Here is a 23,003-nt window from a genome sequence, read left to right as displayed (position 1 = left end):
GCCACAGGACTCCTCGCCACTTTTGCAGAGTAGTAGTGTCTCCTTAATTGGTCTGATGACTTACCACCTGGTTCCACCTGCTCAGTCTTGCAGTTTTTAATTCCAAAAACACAATAGTGTGCGTGTGCGTGTGCGCGCGCACACACACACCCACCACACCCACCCCCCCCCCCCAGGGGAGAATGCAGTTTAGAGCAAGTTACAAGTAAAGTGGCAGAGGATTACAAAGTTGCAATGCTCAGCAATCACCAAGCTTATAGTAAGTTTCTAAACTTATAAAGCTAAATTGCTGAGAGTTACAGTTGCAAGGTTTTACAAAAATTACAATGAATTGCAGAGTTTAAAAGGTAATCCAGCTGAAACAATTACAGAGCTTCAGAGAATCATTTAGAAATCATCAGTAATTAAGTGATTTAGAAGACAGCTGCCCTCTTCCTCCCCCTCCCCCCCCCCCCCCCCCCCCCCCCCAGCAATGCAGTCATCAAGAGGTTTTTGTCAGTCTCTAAGTTTTGTGTTGGCAGGACCTTACAGTTTAGTGTATTTCCAGAAAATCCATGTGTAAAATCAAGTAGTAGCTCTGGCGGAGGCTTTATGCAACACTGGTCAGTGTATCAGTGTTGATACTAGCATACAGTGAAAACGATTTATCAGGACCTCAGTTCCTCATTGGTTGGTTGAGGCACAGTTGCCCTTTAGCAGGCTTCTGGAATTTGTTTAGTCCATGAGTCCACACTGTTGAATTGGGATAATGGATCTGGCTTGTTGCCTGAGAGCTGGAAAAAATCTGACCACTGCCTTAATAAAATGATGGTCTGTCCCAGATAATAGCTTGAGTTGTAGTGTCCTTGACAGTGAGCTGAAGATCAGGTCCAGGCTGTAACCAGCTGTGTGGTTTGGGCCAGAGGTGACCTATGAAGGTTCTGCACAGGCAAGTGAGAAAATGGGGTTTTGAGCTTTTGCATCCCTGGCCTGATTGGGTGTTTAAAATGGGTGACCTCTCTCAAATGGGGTTCCATTTTTTCCAAATGTTCTGGTACCTCCTCTTTGTCAATACCTCCTTTTAGATCTTTCTTGCTTCCATGATTTTCCATTTTAAATGCAGATTTAAAAAATAAGTTCAGGATCTCATCCATTTGATTAATCATTAGTTTTACCCTTTCATCATTGATAAATGGACCTTCTTTGTTTTCAGTACTTGCTCCCTGATAGGAAAAAACCCTTATTTCTGCTTTGTTGCAGTATTCACCTTTTCCCTGCAAGCCTTAACCTACAGTCTTTGTTTGGTTGCTTCCTCTATCATTTGCAATACAATTTTTTATCTTCTGAACTTTGTTATGGAGCCAATCACACCTGCTAGTTAAGGTTAAGTTCCTGCTTTTTTACCTATTATCTCCTTTAGTTCAAACTTTCAGACATTCTTACAGATTGAAATGTTCCATTTTCAATCTCAATCCAAATATTAACTTCTGTGGAGAGTAATTGGTGAAGTATTTTGTTTTCTGTTATTGGAACTTGAAAAAAATTTTACTCCTTCCCTCATTCTGCATATGTTCTAATTAGAAGGCTTTTATAACTTAGCTAATTCCAGTGCTGCTGAGACTAGAAATATATCAAACTTGGCTTTGTTTGTGGATCTCTGAGACTTCAGTCAACCCAAGATTTTGATTCTATTGCTAGTGAATGTTTAAGATTGGTAACTTCATGCATGTTCATTAGAATACTCTTATCTGAAAAAAGCTTTTGTTATGCTTTCTAGCCTTAAATGTTTGGCACTTCAGAAGCAACTTCCTTTCACTTGAACCCATTTTCCCTTGTTCAGCTTGACTCATTCATCATGAGATCAACAAAACAAGCCTGCTTTGAATTGATTATACATTAACTGCTGCTAAACCGCTGTAAGAGTTTAAAGTAGATTAAACAGTTTACTTGGCTCTAAGGGTTTATTGCAATTTAAGATATTTAATCCCTTAGGGTTTAAGCAGTTTGAACTGCCCTAAAGATTTTAACATCTTAGTAAGGTAACATAAGGGATCAAAGCAGCTTGAGCAGTGTTAGTCTAAGTCCATAATCATCTTAAACAGTTGAAACTTCACTAAGTCTTTGGAGTTCCTTAAACATTTCATTCATCTTATGAAGCTTAGTTTAAGGAGATCTCAAACTATATAAGTCTCATTCAAGGAACTTACATACTCCACATAGCAAATAGCTCCAGTGGAGAGAACTTGACAGTGGAGCTTATAAATGCCCTGACTTGAATAGCTTCACTTTTTGTTCAGGGGAGGTTTGGGCTGTGTTCAAACAGGGATGTAGCTTTTCTGGGTCTGGCAGTCTATTCATGGCATGTAGGGGTATGTCTAGACTACATGGTTCTGTCAATGGAGCGATGTAAACTAGTTTACCCGGCATAGTCAAAGAAGCGGGGATTTAAATAATCCCCGCTTCATTAAAATAAACATGGCCGCCGCGCTGTGCCAACGATCAACTGATCCGGCACAGCGCAGCAGTCTAGACACAGATCTGTCGGCTGGGGAAGCCTTTGCTGACCGATCCCTTATGCCTTGTGAAACGAGGTTTACAGGATCGGTCAGCAAAGGCTTCCCCAGCCAGTAGATCCACGTCTACGCTGCCGCGCCGTCGATGGAGCCATGTAGTCTAGACATACCATATGAGACATGAATTCAGATTCAGGACAAAGAAGTTCCCCTGATGTTCTCTGGTGGACCTGAAATACTACTTTTGGTCTGAAGCTCAGAGTGGCCTGGGTAAGCTCCAGGAAGAGCTAAACCTATAATTCTTCTTGGTAAGGAGAGTCAACACAAGCAAAAAAAAAGATGGTGAGGTCATGGCAGTACAAGGTACTCTCCCAGTCACAACACTCCTGGTCGTGACCCAAGACAACCTTTTGGCACTCTTGGCTATCATTGCTTAAGTCTCCTTTTTCAGCAGTTGCTGGGAAGAATCTGGTTCTTAATTCAGATTCTTCCTCCTGGGAAGTTCAGAGATGAAGTCTTCTTGCAGTCCATTTCCTTTCACAGTGCCACTCCATGATCCAGTACACCTATAATGTATTAATTTTAGGAGATTAATGTTGGGAGAAAAAAAGTTAGGGCCTGATAACCCTCCTGAGTCTGTCACAGTAACCTAGTAAACCAGCAGGAACTCTTCCACTCATGCACTTTCCCTGAGTATTGGTGTCTTGTGTGTGATTTTAAAGTCTGTCTCTTTACTGAGGTCCTTCTTATAGCCTGATTGGCAGATGCAGCATCCTAGCTAAAGAAGAGTGGCCGTGCTGTGCTGGGAAAGAGACTGAGGGTATGTCTACACTACAGAGTTTTGTCGGAAAAATGGCTGTTTTTCCAACACAACCTGAGTTATGTCCACACTGCAGTCGCGTTCTTCCAAAAGTAAATTGAAACAACAGGGGGCTTTTCCCAGCGTTGGTAATCCTCTTTCTATGAGGAAGAAGCATTTTTCTGAAAGAGCTCTTTCGAAAAAAGGCATATGTGGACGGGGAAGAGGGAGTTGTTTTGAAAGAAGAGGAAAGAGGAAAAAGCACAGCTGCCCTGGTAGCCACTCTGTCTGTAGTAATCACAGCTTAAATGCAAGATAGCATCCATTCAGTGTGGATGCTATCTTTCAAAAAAAGAGATTGCTTTTTTGATGTGCTTTTGTGTGTGGACACTCTCTTTCAGAAGATCTCTTCCAAAAAAGGTTCTTCCAAAAGAAGCCTGCAGTCTAGACATAGCCTGACTGAGATGTGTCTTTATTGACAACGCTGGTTTCTTGTTCCATGGCTGCAAGCCACTGGAGAAGAGCCAGTTTGAATGCCTAATGGTAGGCAGAAGGGGCTCATGTGATACCGTGCCTGCTATAAGATAGGATAATGTCACCAGCCATCCCATGTCTCTAGATTTATCATGATGACCTTGGTCAAGTGCCATGGTTTTGAACAGAGTCCACTCCCCTTTTTTTCCTTATCTTGCATGTTTCTACCGTCAATTACTATTGGGTCAGCTATCTTACAATAGTGTTAAGAGTTGAGTTGACTTCTTTCCTAAAGCAGGCATTGTTCTGCTTTGCAACCAAATAGTGATCAGATTGGAGTATCTGCACCTCAAGGAGAGCAGCAGGATGCCCTTTTCGGCACCACACCAAGCTGTGCCAACTTGTTGAGTTCTTTGGAATGTGGAATTTTGAGGAAAAGTAGCTGCTGGTAGTATAGGAATTTGCACTATAACAAATGCATCAGCTCCCCAGTCAAGCAAAGAGTGGCTTTCAACTACAACTCTAACTGGGGTGAACAGGTTAACATCAGGCTAGTATGGCCATTTAAATTTACATGGGTTTTAAATATGAAACTGTAAACCCCACTCTCCTCATGAGTTACCTTGTTAGAAATCCTCTTCTGTTGCCTCCAGAATTCATACCGAGGTTAGACTTGTGGGCTGCATCACAGGGACTCGTACCAAAAACATATCCATGTCAGTGATTTCTATATGTGAGATAGTATCTCTTTTCCCAAGTGTAAGTCATTGCTGTCTAGCGCGTCCGCTCTAGGAATCCCAGGTGTTGATTCCCTCCAGCTCTGTATCAGTCCAATGGTCCATCTTGCCTAGTGTGGCATCTTTCAGCAGTGACCATTGCCACATGCTTCAGAGGGAATGAACAGAACAGGACAACCATCAAGTGACCCTTCCTCTGTCATCAAATCCCAGCATCTGGCAATCAGAAGCTTCATGGCACCCAGAGCGCAGGATTGCATGTCTGACCATCTTCATTAATAGCTATTGATGGGTCTGGCCTCCATGAACTTAGCTAACTCTTTTTTGAACCTCTTTATACTTTTGGCCTTCACAGCAGCTTCTGGCAGTGAATTCCAGAGATTGTGTTGTGAGAAGAAATACTTCCTTTTGCTTGTTTGTTTTAAAATCTGTTGCCTATTAATTTCATTGGGTGACCCATGATTCTTGTGTTGTGTGAAGGAGTAAATAACTTCCCTGTTTACTTTTTCCATGCCATTCATGATATAGTCCTCTATCAAACCTCTTCCTCCCCTCCCCCCCCCCCCCAGTAGTTGCTCTACCAAGCTGAAAAGTCCTATCTTTTAAATCTCTCATCATAGGGAAGCTGATCTAAACTGTTAATTTTTGTTGGCCTTCATGGCACCTTTTTAATTTTCTTAATATATCAGTTTAGAGATGGGCTGACCAGAACTGCATAAAGTATTTGAAGAGTGGGCATACGATAGTTAGTCATAATGCCATTATTTATTTATAGATGTATATTTCCTGCCTCATTATCTATCCATTTCCTAATGGTTCCTAACATTCTGTTAGCTTCATGGATCAGTGTTCATGTTATGTTCCTCATCAGGACCTGGCTTGGGTCAGGGAAGCTAATGATAAAACCAGCAGCCAAAATTAGATGATGAATTCTGGTCACATGCCACCTGAGGCATATTGTGCATACACTAAGAGTGCTCCAGCACACGACCAGATGTTTTCAGAGAACTCCAAGATCTCTCTTGAGTAGTAACAGCTAATTTAGACCCCATCATTTTATATGTATAGTTGGGATTATGTCTTCCAATGTGCATTACTTTGCATTTATCAACATTTGAATTTCTTCTGCCATTTTGTTGCCCTGTCACCCAGTTTTGTGAGATCCCTTTGTAAGTCCTTGCATTGTGCTTTGGATTAAAATATCTTGAGTAATTTTGTATTGTCTTCACACTTTTCTACCTCACTGGATACCACTTTTCCCAGGTCTCAGTTTTCAGACTATCCCCTCAGGATCTGTACTATTCATTCCTACCATTTGTTTCTTTTAACCAGTTACTACTCTGTGAGAGGACCTTTCCTCTTTTCCCGATACTGTTTACTTTGCTTGAGAGCCTTTGATGAAGGACCTTGGATTTGTCTCTTTCTCTGTACAGCATCTGTCTCTGCACGGGTAACTAAATTTTATTGAAATAGAATAACACTAGAATCTATAATCCTTATCTGGACAGCTGCCAAGAGATCCAAACCTCTCAAGGATATGAAGTTGTACTGTCCAGCAATTCATAGGAACAAGCACAATGATTACTACACTGAAATGAGGTCTCTTACTCATCTTCTTCATAGGCAGGAGATAAAAGCTGATTGTGTGGAGTGCAGCTGGGAGCTGGGAGGAGCTTTTTATGGAGTACCAGAGAGGCAGGTTCTAGTGTTTCAGCTTTCCCAAACAAGAACAAAAAAATGTTGATTGATTAGTACAGTTCATTCCCTCACCCTGACAGGAGGCAGCATCATTTCTGGCATTTTCACAAGAAGAAGGGAGAGGTATTTTTGTCATGGAAATACACACCACCTAATAATTATCTTAAAAATTACAAAATGATGACACTTGATGGTGGATTTCTGAAACTGGCTTAAGATCAGATACTTTTGTAGCAAGAGACATGCTTTTGCAGTGGGAAAGCCAGTTTCATCCTACTCTGTTCTATATGGGTTGGGTCTGTCTCAGGTTTACCTTCGGTGGGCTCTTTTCAGATCTCACAACCAAGTAGCTTCAGGCTAGGTTGGAATTTAGATGAGGAATCCTCCTAGAGGCTACAGGAAGTGGCATTGGTGGCCATGAATTAACTGAATACTGCCTTTGAAGGCAGTGCTAAACTGGGATTATTCTGGGTTTCAGTGAGGTGCGAGTTTGTCCCTGACCAGTGTTCCCTCTAAGCTGCGTGGCCAGACAGCACTGCGTGGCAGGCCAGGGACTCAGGACTTGTACACGGAGCTGCCTGGCTGGGGGAGGGCACATCTCCCACAGCTACAGCAGCAGCTCCCTGCTGAGGACTGAACAGTGAGTCTCTCCCAGCCCACAGGGACACATTCCCCTGCCAGGCAGCTCTATTCACAAATCCTGAGCCCCTGGCAAGGCAGGGCTCATGAAGCAGCCATGGGACTGTGCTGCCCTGCAGCCTAGAGGGAACACTGTCCCTGACCATTTCTTGTATTTCACTTTAACTTTAAGGTATTTGGGTTGGTTTGAAATGAAAGACATATAAGCATTCTTGTGACAAGCATTATTTCCAGGGTCCATAAGATGAGCTCTTTGAAACATGATCCCCCTTGCAATGGGCTGAGCATGCTTAGCAAGAAGACGACCTCTCCATAATCACTCCTGCCATCACACTGATTAGCTTCCCTGCACTGGCAAGGCTTTAAGCATTGTTGGCCTAGTTCCATTCGTTACCAAGCTCCCTCTATGGGTATCTGCCTGCTGGAGGTTTTTGTCCCTGATGACCTCACGCTAGGATGGATGTTGGACTTGTCCTGGGGCAGCTCTCTTGTTAAATTCTTTTTAAGCCAATGAAACAAAGAGCTCAATCTATGCAGCTTAACACAGAGAAGATTAAGGGGAGGCTTGATCACCATCCGTAAATAGCTACGTAGGGAACAAATATTTGATAATGGACTGTTTGGTCTAGCACAGAAAAGTATAACGTGATCGATCCCTTGGCTGGAAGTTGAAGCCAGACAAACTGAAACTGGAAATAAGGTATTTAGTGGTGAAGGTAATTAACAGCTGGAACAATTTACCAAGGGTCAGGGTGCGTTCTCCATCACTGATCATTTTAAAATCAAGACTGGATATTTTTCTAAAAGCTCTGCGCTGGGTATTATGTTGGGGAAGTCCTGGGCCTGTGCTGTACAGATCAGATTACATGAGCACAATGGATCCTGTCTGGTCTTGGTGTGGATAGATGGTGAGTGTTCCATTTTCCCCCTTACTAATGGCAAAATCAGTCAAGTGTTTCTATGAGACCGGAGTACAGTATTGGTTTCTTCTGTCACCCATCTCGCATGCAGTGTAGATAGGCATGAATTAAATAGAGCAGAACTAGTGAGGACACAAGAACACTGGTAGGACTTTGCTGTGGGGATGTTCACTTTTGGGTTAGGCTAATCTGGGTGCCAGTCACTGGGTTAATGCTAAAATGAGACATAGTTATGATGGTCAGGGCAAAACAGGTGGCCCCTTTGTGTAAGAATATTGCCCAGACTTCGTGCCATTTTCCTGTACTTGGACCAGGATACCAGGTTCTCACAAAGATCCCAGTATGCCTTGCCCTGTTTGAAATCTAGAGACCCTTTGGACTCTAAATTGAGTCCAAAAAGTCTGAATGATTATTTTTTAATAATCTAGCACTACACTTTTCATAGCACATTGGAGAGAGAGAAGTCAGTCCTTGTTCTGAGGAATGTACAGTCTGTGGCAGACAGAGAGAGGGTCGGAGAGAACCTGGCAAAGGATGGAATAAAGTTTGTGTCAGATGACTCCAGCACCCTGATGATACTTTTTAGAATAGCCTGAGTTGTGGTGAGATGGAGGAATAGCTAGCCCAGGGAAGGCAAAAGGAGAGCAGCTTTGGTGGCTGGTATATTGGATTAGAGTGAGTGGATGGCACTCATCAGTTTCCTGGCCTCCTGTTGGGCTCTCTAGGGGTATGTCTACACTACTCCGCTAGTTCGAACTCGTGGAATGAGGAGTAACGGTAGTTTGAACTAGGAAGCCTAGTTTGAACTACCTAGTTCGTGCCGCGTATAGCCGCGCGGCACAGGATTCGAACGAGCGGGGATTTAAAAATGGCGGAGCCCCGCTTATGCAAATGAAGCCCGGGAAATTCAAATCCCGGGCTTCATTTGCAAGTGCGGTATGCCTACATTACCCTCCTAGTTCGAACTAGGAGGGTAGTGTAGACATACCCTAACTGAAAACCTAGAAACCAGGTCAGAGCATGTCCTGAATGAAGAGGGAAAAGGGAATCACACTTCCACAGATAATAAAATCAAATGGACTCTGCTTTGTCCTGCTTGTCAGAATTCCCAGAGCCAGTGAAGGAGGTAAGAAGCTGATGATTTCCACAGGCTCCTCTCTCCGGGGAATGAAAACAAAAGGCTGCAGCCCTCTGGCAGTTAATGAGTAGTTAACAGGAGCATGGCAGCAAGAGCTTAGTTGATAAATGCTATTATTTAAGACCTGCATATTAAGTAATGTATTCAATGGTTATTGATTTCTCTGTCCAGGGAAAGGGGCAAGCTGATAGCATGAAGTTAGAACGGACCTTCCCATGCAACACATGGGGAGCTGAAAGAGCTCTGGCTAAAGGGCAGGGGGAAGAATGGGGAGGAGAGTTGTAATCCTGCTTTCTCTTAAATGTGCAGGGCGCACAACCTGGCTGTGGTGTTGCTGTGATAGCAGTGAGCAGCTGGATTAGATCCCTTTCTAAGAAGTGAGCATGCAGGAGGCAGGGAGCCACATTCACTATGCAGCTGGGAAACTGAACAGCTGGTGTGGAGAGGGGAGCAAGTAGGGTGTTAACTACCCCAGAACCTGCACCAGGGCAACACTGAAATCGTGTATCTCCAGTTTGGAGATGTTAAGGCAGTTGGCATGCATCCCTAAGGAAGAGTTGCAGCCTCATGGGCTGTTGTGGGAACTGTGTGCTTTTGGGGACAAAGGCAGCTTGGGCCTAGCACAGCCCTACTGGCCAGCAGTCTCAAATGCCAAATGTCAGTGCTTTGGAGAAGATTTTACTCTGAGAGCTGATAGGCTTTCATTCCCAGGGAATGCTGCTGCCTCGTAGGCTGAGTTGTCACACTTTGCTGTCTCAGTGTATCAGGCAGAGCGCTGAGGGGGATTGGTGAGTTTCTTGTGATGGGTTGCCAAGTGATGGGTTGCCATCTGTCAATAAATTCTGAAGAGTGTGGAGAGCCTTGTTTCTGTGGCAGCTGCTTTCACATGGACATAATGTTGTAGGACTAGCTCAGTGGAAAATGTGATGACCGATCACGTTGTGCAGATTCTATGCATAGTTGTGTTTGACCTTTTTTGCATTTGCTCCTGAACTAGTCATTCATGTTTTGCTGATCCTGGTTCTCCAACACACACAGCTCTGCTATAATACTTCTTAATCCTCTCCTGAAGCCGTCCTGCTATTCCAGTCCTTTACTTTGTATACTACTCTGCTGATGCACCTCACTCTTGATCTCCAGTCTCCTCACTAATCCAGTACTAGGCCATTGCTGTTAGTCATGCATTCAGAGAGCTCTGTCAGTGCACTTGAGAATGAATTGGTAATATACCATTTATCATGGGCCTATCCTGGACTAGACTTTCCCAAACTTTGGCCTGGATAAATATCTATTTTGAACTAGATTGAGACTTTCCTTTGTGATGTATATTAGATGCGAACCCAGGTCTGCAGATAACTAGCTTCTTTCCTTCCTCTCAGACCTCTAGTGTTAACAAGCTGAATTCTCCTGCTCTGCAGTGGTTCATAGTAGCCTGGTGGTGCCTTCTGGCCCTTTGCATCGTGTGTCACTATATCTTTAGTTTTACATTGTCTGCCCTTTTAAGAAGCCTTTCTCTCCTTACACAGCTCACCAAGCACCACACACTCTCCCAAGCAACTTGCTGACTGAGCTTGGCTGCCTCTCAGAGCTCTTGGGAGCAGTGCATTTCCCGCTCTGTGCTTCCCTTTCTGTGCTGTGGGAGGCTCAGCTGCTCCCTGCTTCTACAGCACATATTCTAGGGTGCCTTGAATACATGTGCAGTTGTAGCTCTTGAGATAATTTTTCTCACTTTATACCCAATGTCTGCAGGATAGGAGCAGCACCTGAGGCCTCTTCCCTCAGTCTCCTAAGTGAACTAACAATAGCAGCATTTTGTGACATTCCTAGACATAGCAGTCTTTCAGCAACCAAGCAATGTGGCTGCTGAGATCCCTGCTAGGCACCAGTGCTGTTCACTACATACCTAGCTCCAGAGAAAGGACCCACTTACATTTCTCCAGACCCAGAGTGAATAATGGAGCAGTGTGAATGATACACATGCGCATCCCTCCCAGTGCCCCCTTCACAGACATGTTAGACATGACAAAGGTCCATTTGGTCCTATCTAGTCTGCCTCTTGGGCCAGGATTAGTCTGTCTGTATCAAACCTATTCTGTGGGTAGGGCAAAGTTACATTTGTGATCTAAGAACCTGAGCTACATCCATCCTTATTCCAAAGAAGACCTTCCAATGCCAACGAGATGTTTGAACCAAGATTTATGAGTAGAAGGAAAGACCCTTGTATAATCACTAAATTTTAGTATTGAGGAATTGTTAGCATTGCTTGGTGGAGTTAAATGCTGCCACACACCTGTTAGATAAGTGCTTTTTCTGCCCTTTATGTATTTGGCCACGTGGATGTATAGTAACCTGACTAGCAAACAGTTGTGGTAAACGCATTTATGGCTGTGCCTGCATTATTTGGAAATCTGGCCTGTGGAGGGGCCTTTCAGAGCTAATACACCATTGAAAGAAGGGGGGGCAGTTCACTATTCTCTGGCTTAAGATACATCTGAAGCTGAAGATGTAATTTCCAACTCTGATCAATGTATATGCCCTAGCTTAGGTTGAGCTAGAGCACTGAAAGCAACCGTGTATGTGTAAAAAACAATGAGGAGTCCTGTGGCACCTTAAAGACTAAAAGATGTATTTGGGCATAAGTGTTTTTGGGTAAAACCCACTTTGTCAGATGCAGTGTGGCAGCAGGCACAGAGGGCTAGCCATTTGAATATTTATGGTGGGCCTCTTGACAGAACTGCATATGGGCAGCTAATCAATGCATACACTAATATTTTTAGTGCACTTGCTCAGTCTAAATTAGTGCATGAGCATCTACCTGACCTGGGAATTACACCTTTAGTTCACAGTGCAGAGTAGGGATGTTAAATTGCATTTGTTTAGTGTCTGGGACCAAGCGCAAGCTTCCCCCCCTCCTCCCGTGGAGACAGCTCCCCCCAGCACCAGCTCTTGCCCCTGCCCTTGCTGCCTCTCTGATAGAGGCAGCAGATGTGGGGGAAGCAACTAGTCAAGTCACTACTCAACTGCCCGATACACATGTGCTTATTGGGTAGTTGACTAGTCGCTTACATCCCTAGTGCAGAGATGCTCTAACAGCACTCTGTGATTGGAAGAGTCTTTGCAGCAATAAGCCCTAAAAATGTTCAGTTAATTGGGCAGGATCTGGGCCTGTCCTGGGGTCCCGTTGAACACCTTCTCTGCATTAGGAACAGACACCCTTATTGCAGATGGTTATGGTTGCTCAACCAAGCTGGGTGGGTATGTTAGACAAGTGCTGAGCACTGCCGTGCATTGCAGCCAGTAGGGGGCTTACATGGAACAGTCTCCCCTTCTAATGTTTTCCCCCTTTGGTATTTCAGGGCCTTAAACTCTGGTGTTGAGTACTACTGGGACCAGCTGAATGAAACTGTCTTCACTGTGCATTCCAACAGCAGAAGCACCGAGCGGCCTGGGTGAGTCTCGGGGAGAGGGGTTAGAAGCAGGCAATCAGGATGCTCCCTGTCAGGTTTACTGCAGTTGACAGTGCTGCATGTCTGTACTTTACGCCTGCCTCCCTTCCCACTGGCATCATTAGATGCACAACTTCTCTCTCGACACTGCCCAGCCAATGCCAGCTGGCACACCTGTAGCAGTAATATTCAGTGCCCTGAGGTGCAGACTACAGTACTGAAGTACATCTATCACCTATGGCCTCTCCTGTAGTTGTACTGCCGGTCCTCGAGTAACGAATGGTCGATTTACGACCATTCGCATTTACGACCAAACCTTCCATTAAGCGGTCGTAAAGGCAGTCCCCAAGTTACAAACACAACTCGCGCTTATGAACAGCGCAGTCGCAATGTAACTCAATGGGGTCCAACTTATGAACATTTTGAGTTACAACCAAGTGTTTGTTCCGTAACCCGTTTGTAACTTGGGGACCGGCTATACCCTTAAGCAAAGTGCTGGAGAACCTGAGGTGGCTCACAATATGAAAAGTGCTGTGTAAAATAAATGGGTCAGCTATAGGCAAAGATAAATCCACTAAAGAGCTCCAGTAACCAGAAATTGAAGCTTCAGGGGGTAGCTGAGTTAGTCTGTATAGGATAAACTTAAAAAACAACAAACGGTCTGGTAGCACTTTATAGACTAACAAAACATGTAGATGGTATCATGAGCTTTCGTGGGCACAGCCCACTTCTTCAGATGACTGGCATATGGGATAGTGCCATAATGACTTGCATCCCTTTCTTTTTGGCCACAGGAACAGTTGTTCCTTTATAACAAATTCTAGAGCCAGAGTCCCCCATATTCCAAGGTGTATGTCATAGGAAGACAGGATCAATGGGGAATCCCAGTCCCATCTGTCCAGTGATGCACACAATACCTGAAATATGGGAGAAGGGCCCTCTCTATCTTCCTACCCCAGTGAGAGGCACTCCTTCCCCCAGGCTATCCAACTGATATCTGAACTCCAGATATAAACTGAAGCTTGGAATATAGTTCTGTACAAGTTCCCAGTCAGACTGCAGGGATGGAGAAGAGAGATGCTGTCCCTCTTCTGTAGGGAAGGGATGGAGAACTTTTTTGGGGTCAGGGGCCAGTGACCCACAGAGAAATCAGCGGGGGCCACACAAGTGAGAAGCAAAAAACCAAAAGGGGGAAAAAAAAAAAGACTCTCTCTGATGTGACCCCTGACTGAGAAGGAGAAAGACATTCCCGACCTTCCCCTCACACACCAGAGCCTAGGCAGGCCCAAGCTAGTAGATTTTGTGTGCTCCAGCCCAGCTTCAGTGGGGCGGCTGAGGGACTAGAGCACCATGTTGGGCTCTCTAGTGCTGAGGAGGAGTTCCGCGCCTCAGCATCCAAGCAAGCCGAGGGCTACATCCAGCCCCTGGGCCTTAGGTTCCCCACCCCCTACTGTAGGATGTTATCCTCTGCAACTAGGTGGAGCTCTTTCCCCTCTTTAGTCACTGGGTAATTCTCTTTGTGTCTTAATTTTACTGGAGTGTGATGTGCATGTTGGAAAAATCCAGACTTCCCCTTTCTCTCTCCCGAGGGCTGTGGATGCCAGAGCAGGACAACCGCTTTTGGAAACCTCTGGTTCTTGTTGGTGGGCAGGGCAGCTGGGTGGGTTCAGAACATCAAAAAAATACAGAGCTTTAAACATAATATCAGCCATGTGGTGAGGTGCTTTTGAGACCCCTTATGCACTCTCAAGATAGGCAGCCATAGGGCAGTGCAGGGAAGAGTCCCTGTCCATCCACCTGGGATGCTTTGACATACCAACTATTTGTTTCTGAAGGTAAAATAATAAGCCTCACGTCCAGTCCTACTATCATTTTCACTGGAGAGAGGGGAATTGGCTGGCCCAGCCATCATGGGCTGAAACACATGCTAGAGGGGAGCTAGTGTGTGATGCTGACCAACCGAGAGTATGAAGTGAGGGAAGCAATACAGATTATACACTCGGGAGCAGAAATCCTGCTTTGTAAATCATCTGGACACCAGACCCATCTGCTGAGCTTGAGCAGGGTTCCATAAATGTATGATCCTGAGCTGCTTGCTGCAGTTCCTGTTCAATTTAGTAACTCCAAAGGCCTAAAGACTTGGTGGCATTGCTGGTGTGTTCATGACTATCAAACCACCATGCAGCCTATGGAGAGGAAGTATTGAGTGAAGAACCCTATGACAAGGCTCCAGAATGATTTAACACTGAGCAGAAAGTCTCATGAGCAGCAAACCAAAGCGGGATTCCTAGCATCAGTGCCATTCTTCTCTGTTTGCAAAACAGTTAATTTAGACTACCAGATACCTGGTTAGGATGTAGAGAGGAGAGCGAGCGGGATGCTGTTGTGTTCCTAGGGACATAAGAGGCTGAGCTGTCAAGTCCCCCATTGCTCCTGGTTTATTTGTTTGTGTCTCTCTTCAGAACAAGCAGAGCCACATGGAGAACGGACAGAGACATGGGCCTAATGAATGCCATAGGCCTGCAGCCTAGAAACCCCACCACCTCGGTGACATCCCAGGGCACCCAGACCCTGGCTCCTTTGCTGCAGAATGCAGAGACTCAGACAGAGAGGGAGGTACAGGAGCCAGGTGCTGCCGCCTCAGGAACTGGAGAAGGTAAGGGCTGGGGCAGCATTCTCTCTTTGACACAGCCACCTTGTGCTTGCCAGCTGAGTGACAGGGAGCTCACACACAGCATTCTGGTGACTCATGAATCCCTTGTGATGCTGATATCGCCAGCATCTATCTGCAAAGAGGTATCTACAGTTATCCTCTAAAGTGAGGCCCTGCTGGGGTGGCACCAGGATCTAGGCCTTGACAGTTATAAGGTTCTTGTTTCTACTGAGGGTTATTTTACCTACCTGAGGTACTTTCTTCCTCTTGGTCCGCACTTGCCAGCTCTCCATCAGCTGGACCTCTGCTTCAATGCTCTAGAGAGAGCTTCTTTCTGAACATTGTTCCTGGTAAATCAGCTCCTTCGGGTGTAGCTTCTGCAGGCATCTCCCTGCTCCCCTCCCAGAATGAAAGAATTAATAGTACTAAGATTTTTCACCGTACCAGAATTTAGCTAGGCTTCTCTTACCCAACCCTTCACAGGCTGATTATACTTTCTGTTGTCCTGTTGCCAGGACAAATCCTCTACTTCAGGGGCCAGCACCCTACGGCATGCATACCATAAGTGGCACGTGAGCTGATTTTCAGTGGAATGCGGGGCAGGAGCTCAGCCCTGCCCCTCCGCCCCCTCCCGGCGCAGCCGCTGGAGAGTCTTCCCTCTTCCCTGCAGCAGGGAGGAGGCAGCACTGGGCCTGAGGCTCCTCAGCAGCACCTCTGGCCCCGGACCACATGGCTGTGGCAGCAGCATCTCCAGGGCTGTACCTGGACAGCGTGGCTGTGGCAGCAGCGCCTCCAGGAGCCGGCCTGGGACCGCATGGCCACAGCAGCGGCGCGTCCCTGGGCTGGCCCAAGACCATGTGGCCAGCTTCCAGGGACAGTCTGGGCAGTGTGGCTACAAGAAGGTCACAAAGCCAGGTTAAGCGTCCCCTCTCATGCCCAGATCCCCACACCGCAGTCCCCCTTACTCACTCCCCTGTCCCCTGCCAAGATCCCGCACCTCCAGTTTGCTCTGACACCCTCCCTTGTTCCTGCACTCTCCCTGCTGGCCAGACACCCTACCTCCATCCTGCATCCTCCCCCCTGGCCTTGCTGGACACCTACCCCCACCCTGCTCCTGCGGCCACCATTGTTCCTGCACCTTCCCTCCTGACCACACACTGCACCCTCCCTTGCTCCTGCTCCCTCCACTTGGCCCTACTTCTGCACCCTACCTCCCGCCCAGACCTTGCAACCTTTCCCCCTTCTGCACCCGACCTCCCTCCAGATCCTGTACCCCATACCTATCCCACTCGCTGGCAGCCCTGTCCCGTACATTTGAACCCCTCATTTCTGTCCCTCTCCCAGAGCCTAAGGAGGTCCATAAAATCCAGTAACTTTGGCACTCCAGAAAAGTAAATCTGTCCTATGGGAAACCCTGAACATCAGTCCTCCCTGTCCCTTCCCCTCGCCCCATGAGGCTGGAGCACCAGAGGAGTGAGTTATCTCCATTGAGGGCCACATCAGTGAGGGTTGGGGGGTTTTGGAGGAGTTTTTTTGCTTCTCACTTGTGTGGTCCCCAACTGATTTTTTTCTGTGGGTCAATGACTCTGACCCAAAAAGGTTCCTCATCCCTGCCATAAATTAATAAATAAAACATTTAAAACTTTTGTGTTGGACATAAATTAATATTTTACTTTATTTAAAGTGAAGTTTGATAAACTAACCTGAGAGTGTTAAAAAGCTTAATCTCTTTATTTAAATTAAACCTTTCTCCCTAGCTGCAGCTGGTTCAGAAAATACCTGCTCCCTCCCCCTTCTCCCCCTGACACACAGATTTGTGACTAGGTTAAATCTTGGCATTCCACTTCTGAAAGGTTGCCGACCCTTGCACTAGTGCTACTTTATAATCACAGCTCCAAGAGAGGACTTGTGTATTTGCCTTGATTTGGGTTGCACAGGGGCTGTGGTGGCTGCATTAATGCTTCAATGAAAATCCAGCTGAACTTCTCAAGAACATCTCCAGCTCTTTCCAGGTAAGGAGGAGATGTGTTTGTAGTGTGTGACAAGGCCAGAGATGGAAATTTCCAAGATGCAGTTTCTCTATGATGAAGAACATACTTCAGAGCTGTTCTAGGTACCTCTAGTATCAGGGTTAAAAGCTCTCATGTTCCCAGCTTGTAGCTTGGGAATTCTGACTAGAGTATCTCTCCTATGAGGAAAAGTATCGGTGTGATTCAGAGGAGGTAATTCTGAGTGCATTTAGGTTCATGACAAAGTTTATGCTATGGAAACAGCTCTGTGAACTATGCCTGTTTGTTTTGCAGCTGAGATAACTGCCTGTTTGTGGCCTGTGCCCTTCCACTGTAGCCAGCAGTCAGTGTGTGATACACACATTTGCACTACTCTAGTCCTGACATTTCAGTTTGGAATCAATTAAGTGGGAAATGCCCTCTTGATCTGAGAGTGGCTTCCAGGTGGCCTGGCTCAGTGGGATCAGAATTAATCTCTTGGGAGAATCTGTGCAGTTAAGGGCATGTGAACCAGGCTGGAAGCTACACAGGCTGGGAAAATGCCAAACTTATGGGAAGGATAATCCTGTTCCCTTTGCTGTATCTGACATGGTGCCTAAGAAAAGCAAGTAGAGGGAAAACCATTGATACACTGACAAATGAAGATTGGTGGATGTGCAGATTGTGGGACCCTTAGTATCACAAAGCAGTGACCGGAAGTATGGGGCTGCTTTAGGAGTCGCTTGTCCTTATTTCTCCATGAAACCAGTGCATTTCTCCAGCCTTCCTCTCCCCTATTGCTGGTCAAGCTGTGGGCTTGATTTCATTTCCATTTTAAAACAGGTTTTCAGTCTCCAGACACAGAGACTGGTTTGTGATCAGCCTCTAACCAGTCTCAAAAGAGATTCTCTTTGCTAAAGTCTTGGGCACACTAGCTCTAGAGATTGGACATACTGAAGAAATCAGACGGGCTAAGCTGGCTCAGTAGGGAGCATTGAAAAAGTGTGCTGAGGAGGTGAGTGCAGGAAAGAGCTTGCCCTAGATAGGTCTGTCTGCATGGGCAAGGAGGCAGTTAAGAGGAGGGTTCTGGGAGTCACATATTCTCCCTAGTGGTTCAGGCTTCTATTTGCAGGTCCTTGTCAAGTGGGCAGTTTGGTTTTGAGAGTCCGGTTAGAAATTCTCACCTACTTTCAGGTGCACAAGCTCCAGAGCAGGCACAGTTCCCCCGTAAGTCTAAAATACCGGGTGTGCGAGAGCCTGAGCCTCTCCTCTTGTTCATGTGGTGGCCCCACCTTGCAGTGCCCACTTTGAGGATGCCACAATTCTGTCTCTTTGAGAAGAGTGTGTAAAAATGTCCCTTCTGCCTTTTGTGGGCTGGCAACATGGCCTCATGGGCTTTATTGCTGGCTTAGCCCCTGGCTCGCTTTGGGCAAATCTCTTCACCTGCAAAATGAACCAACTCCTCTGCCTGCCAAGGGTGGGTCTGAGGAAGTAAATTCATTGTGGCATTGAAGGAGGCACTAGAGATGGGCAGAGTATTATTCTGCAGTGGAGCTTATTGATTCATTGCTTTGCCTAGCAGCAGAAGCTTACCAAGGTCCCAGAGCAGCTCAGAACATAGGAGCACCTTAACTATAAGCCTAGCCCATCAAAAGGCCCCAAAAAGCTGAAATTCAGGCCATTTCCTCTCCCAAGCACTCATGGCCCAGACTCCTCTGAAATAAAAATGGTTTGGATATAGACTCTCTTCCTTGGCTCCTCTGTGACTGTCACCCCAGTTTGTACTGTCATGTTCTGGGGTATAATCCAGACCAATGTCACTGCCTGCCCTGTAACCCTGAGTTGCCTGCCACTGTAGCTTTCTTGACTGGGTGCTTCTAGCCAGCATACATGCATGCGCTGAATATCTGTGTGTTAAGCAGATTTAAAGCTCTGATTTCAGCTCTGATTTAAAGCTCTGATTTCAGCAGCCTGCATGTTTACACCTCTGGCTCACGCTGGCATCCACCAGGCTTGATTACACATGGCAAGTTGACACCAACATCATGCTTCCAGATTTTCCCCTAGTCCTGTGCTCCACATTTCCAGCATCAGAGATACTAAGGTTTGTTTGTTTCTTTAAAAATACAATACCCAGCAGTTTGCTACATTAAATGGAGTTAACATTGACCGTAAGTCAAACACAGCACTGAATTGGTTTAAATTAAAAGTATACCAAGTTTAGTAACAAAAGAAAGAAGATTTGGAGATGGTTACAAGCAAACAGAAATGAAAAATGCTTTCTAGAGATTAAGACTTGAACAAAGTGTGTAGCTTGTTTTGTTAAGGGAAGATTCTGTCACTGCTTTTCAGCAAGATGTCTGACCAACTCCTCTGGTCTGCATCTCCAACAAAGTCCAAAGTGTTCAGTTCCTCTGTTGTCTTAGGTGAAAGATCATTTGGGGTTCCTTGCCTCTCTTTATAGTTCAGTAAATCTTTCAAATGTATGCTTCAGAAGGCTGCCTCCCAAAATAAAGTTCATTCAAGCTGTGAGGAAGGTGATAAGGAAGTTTTCATGCTGGTCTCTCTTCCCCACTGGTGTTTGCTAAAATGCAGATTGATCTGTTCCTGCAGGTTCCTTCCCCTGCCATTACAATTGCCAATTTTGGTTGAATGTATTCCTGGAGATTTCATCTCATGACCTAATCTTTAATTCCTGGGAACTCCAGGCCAATCTTGAAGGGTTGGCAACCCTGCCTGCCATGATGCTGAGGCGTAATCTCCCCTTGTTGGCTCCATGATGCTGTTTACTTTCTATATAAATTGCAGGGCTGTTGTCTATTAATGTACTTTGGGAATACCTTTGTTGGGGGCGGGGTAATGTTAGCCCTGCCTGTCACACACTTAATGTAATCTCTATATGTTTGTAATTTTGAATTTGTCTTGTGTACATACTCACAGTAATACTAGTGATCAGTATTATTAGCTTTCTACTGATATCTTGCTTGATACCTTTTTGAACAGAAGTTATAACGTTAACAAGTAGGAATAGATTCAACTGTTCAGATCAGCTGAAACTTGACACCAGTGAGCCCCTTTCTCTCTGGGACTGGGATGAGGTCATAGTCGATAGACTGGGTCCTTTGGCTCCTCTGTGACTCACACCCCCACCAGTTACCCAGCACAATTACAGCATTACTGACCTACTTCTTCCGAGAATCAGTTAAAACTTTGCTCTAACATAGCCTGAGCCACATTGGTAACCTTTGGAGTCTGCTCAGTGATTGTGTGAAATCAGCTGTTTTGTTGGTACCATTCCTTCCTTGATGTTACTTGTATTGTCCATGCTTTCATATAGTCCTCTTGGTTTACTGTGGACAAACACATTGCTAGGTTGTTTTTAGTCGCCTTTGGCAGCAGATTCAGAAGTAGGTAATACTGAGTCAGAGCATCTCATGCTTTAGGGCTACATCTGTGTTGAAGATCCCATGGTAGCTTTAGCACTGTCACATAGCTTCATTTGTGCTGGAAATATTGGGAGCACAGATGTAGAGTGACCGCCAGTGTTATCCCACTGTCTCATCTAACCCTGCCTGAAATAGGGTCAGGCTGGCTATTAGCTGATCCACATTAATGCTCCTGCCATATCTGGCACCAGCAGAGATGCACAACACACTGGGCTGTTGAGAAGCCTTGCTGCCTTTTAATTGCTTTCTTGTTTTCTGCATCTACCAAATCGTCAACTATACAGCATTTTTGCTGCCATTTTAAAAGGGAAACAGCATTGTTTACTGGTAAGATCACAAAGCTAGAAAACAGGGACTCCTAAACATGAATCCCAATGCCACCACTAACTCAGTGTCTTCCCTTGAGCATGTTGTTTAATCTGTCTGTTGGGGATAAACTTATTTGTAGTACATCCCAGAGTGAGTTGTGATGCTTAAATTGTGTTTTGTATTGAGCTCTGCAGCTGTAAAACACTGTATCAGAGCTTAGTATTATTATTGGAAGCACTCAGCAGGATGGATGAAACAGATATGAGTCTGGGCAGCACCAAGGGAAGCGATTAGTGACCAGATTAGTGACCAGGAGAGAGAGTAAAGCAAATGAACATTGTAGCTCCTTTGGAAACAAGGGTATGGCCTTCTGGACCACCTGGCCATCCCTTCTCCTGGTGTGAGGAATTCCTTATTCTAGTGTTCTCACAGCTACATACTTTCTATGGAAAGAAATATACAGTGTAGCAACAGAAATCTAATTACGCACTCTCTGTGTGTAAATACAGTCTCCTTCTCTCCCTGCTAAGCTCTACAGAAACTTTGCCTTTCTGATTGTCTTTGTGCTTGCTTTGGAAGAATGACTGTACAGGGAGTGAATTTATTAGAAGTAAATCCCTCTTGTGCACATGTAGCCTTTTCCATTAGTTAATCGCTGCCTTGTGAACTGCGTTGCCTGTGAAGCATGCATAAGCCAGAAGACACACGTTTGGGTGAAAGGCAAAGACGGGCACTAAAATTACTGAAACATGTGTGTCTCTCCTGTTTCCTTTTAATTTAACAAATGTAGGGGAAATTCTGATTGTGCTGTAATACCGAGTGTCTGTAAATGAAAAGCACCTGTTTGGAATTTACATTACTAAGTTTCCCTGCCAATGCAGAGATGCACTGGGGAGGGTTTTGCTTGCCTAATGGCCAAATTCAATCTCACTTAGAAATCAGGAGGATCTCCTACCACACTGACCTTTAGGAAATGTGAGTTCTAACCCAGACCATGTCAGAAATGACATGAGTCTGATGGGTTCCATTTTAGTCCTTTGTTGCCATTTGAACACATCATGAAATCAACATGATTGTGCTGAATTGGTGGTGTTTATCAGGAGGTGCCCGGGAATGGAATATTAAAGGAGAAGTGCTATGGATTAAGTTTGAGAAATGTTGGCAGAGTGGGGTGAGGGAAGCTTCTGTGAGAGCCTGCCTGCCCTATCCCTGCCCTTAACACTATGTATTCCTCCCCTCTCTTTTATGATCACTACCTTAACTTAAAACAAAATATACTCTGATAGACATATGACCTGAGACCTTAGAGATGATGTATCTCTACCTCAGTGAACTGGATGCTTACAGGTGGAGAGAGGTACTAAAAATAATTGCACTGGGCTAGTATATGCTGAACCTCCCAAGCAGCCAGGACATGTCATGTATGCCTGAAACACTCCAACCAGATCCTGGAGTAAATGGAGTACCCTGTGAAGATCTCAACCATGGTTTCCTCAACCATGAGGAAACACACATTTAAGGCCTTGTCTAGCAGAGTGGCTATGCCACTGTAGTACAATAGTGTAACTGTGGTGTTATGAATTCTGTTAGGGTTCATCTACACTGCACCGTTATTTCAAGATAATGAAACTTCTGTAAATTTCATTCTACAAGGAATAACGCCTGTTCCGAAATAGCTATTTGTAAATAAGGCGAGTGTAGACACTCCACTGCTGCTATTTCAAAATAGCCCCTCACAAGAGCCATTCAAAGTTATTCCTCCCTAATGCCTCCTGGGGCTCTAAATCGAGAGAGTACATCTACATTAGGGAAGCCTGCCTCAGACTAATTTTGAGACTTCCCTGCAGTGTAGACATGCTATTTCAAAATAAGCGTGCAGTGTAGACGTACTCTTACTGTTTTGTAAGAGAGCCTCTGATGAAAAGGGCTAGTTAGATTTCTTTGAGTGGCATATATCATCAGATCTTTGTGGTTCCTGTCAAGTTCCATTTCTCCAAAGGTCAAATTGTAGATTAGGAAAGGCAATGGTACTCCAAAGATCTTCTCACCAAATAGATTCTACCTATGTGTCTAATTTTGGTGATTTACTGCTGAGTAGTGTGTGCTAATGATTTAAAGGACTGTTCCTGCTTTTGGAGCTTGACAGGGCTCCCTGAGTTTAGTTGCCACTCAGTGGCTATGTCTAGACTGCAAGCCTCTTTCGAAAGAGGCTCTTTCGAAAGATACTTTCGAAAGAGCCTCTTTCGAAAGAGAGCGTCTAGACT

At 45.3% G+C, this 23,003-nt stretch overlaps 1 protein-coding gene across 2 annotated transcripts in view; it reads left to right on the top strand.

Annotated features, from left to right (window-relative positions):
• The window catches only part of AMBRA1 (autophagy and beclin 1 regulator 1), a 226,798-nt gene that overhangs the window by 190,868 nt on the left and 12,927 nt on the right, over positions 1-23,003 (top strand). For both annotated transcript variants that reach the window (XM_075927593.2, XM_075927594.2), the window contains exons 16-17: positions 12,254-12,346; positions 14,806-14,999. In XM_075927593.2, the coding sequence (XP_075783708.2) occupies positions 12,254-12,346; positions 14,806-14,999 (287 nt within the window). The remainder of the gene's footprint in view (positions 1-12,253; positions 12,347-14,805; positions 15,000-23,003) is intronic.

This window comes from Pelodiscus sinensis, chromosome 5 (genome assembly GCF_052426305.1).
Source record: "Pelodiscus sinensis isolate ZL-2025 chromosome 5, ASM5242630v1, whole genome shotgun sequence".
NCBI lineage: Eukaryota > Metazoa > Chordata > Testudines > Trionychidae > Pelodiscus > Pelodiscus sinensis.
Note: the sequence above shows the minus strand (reverse complement) of the source record. Positions and strands in the feature narration are given on the sequence as shown.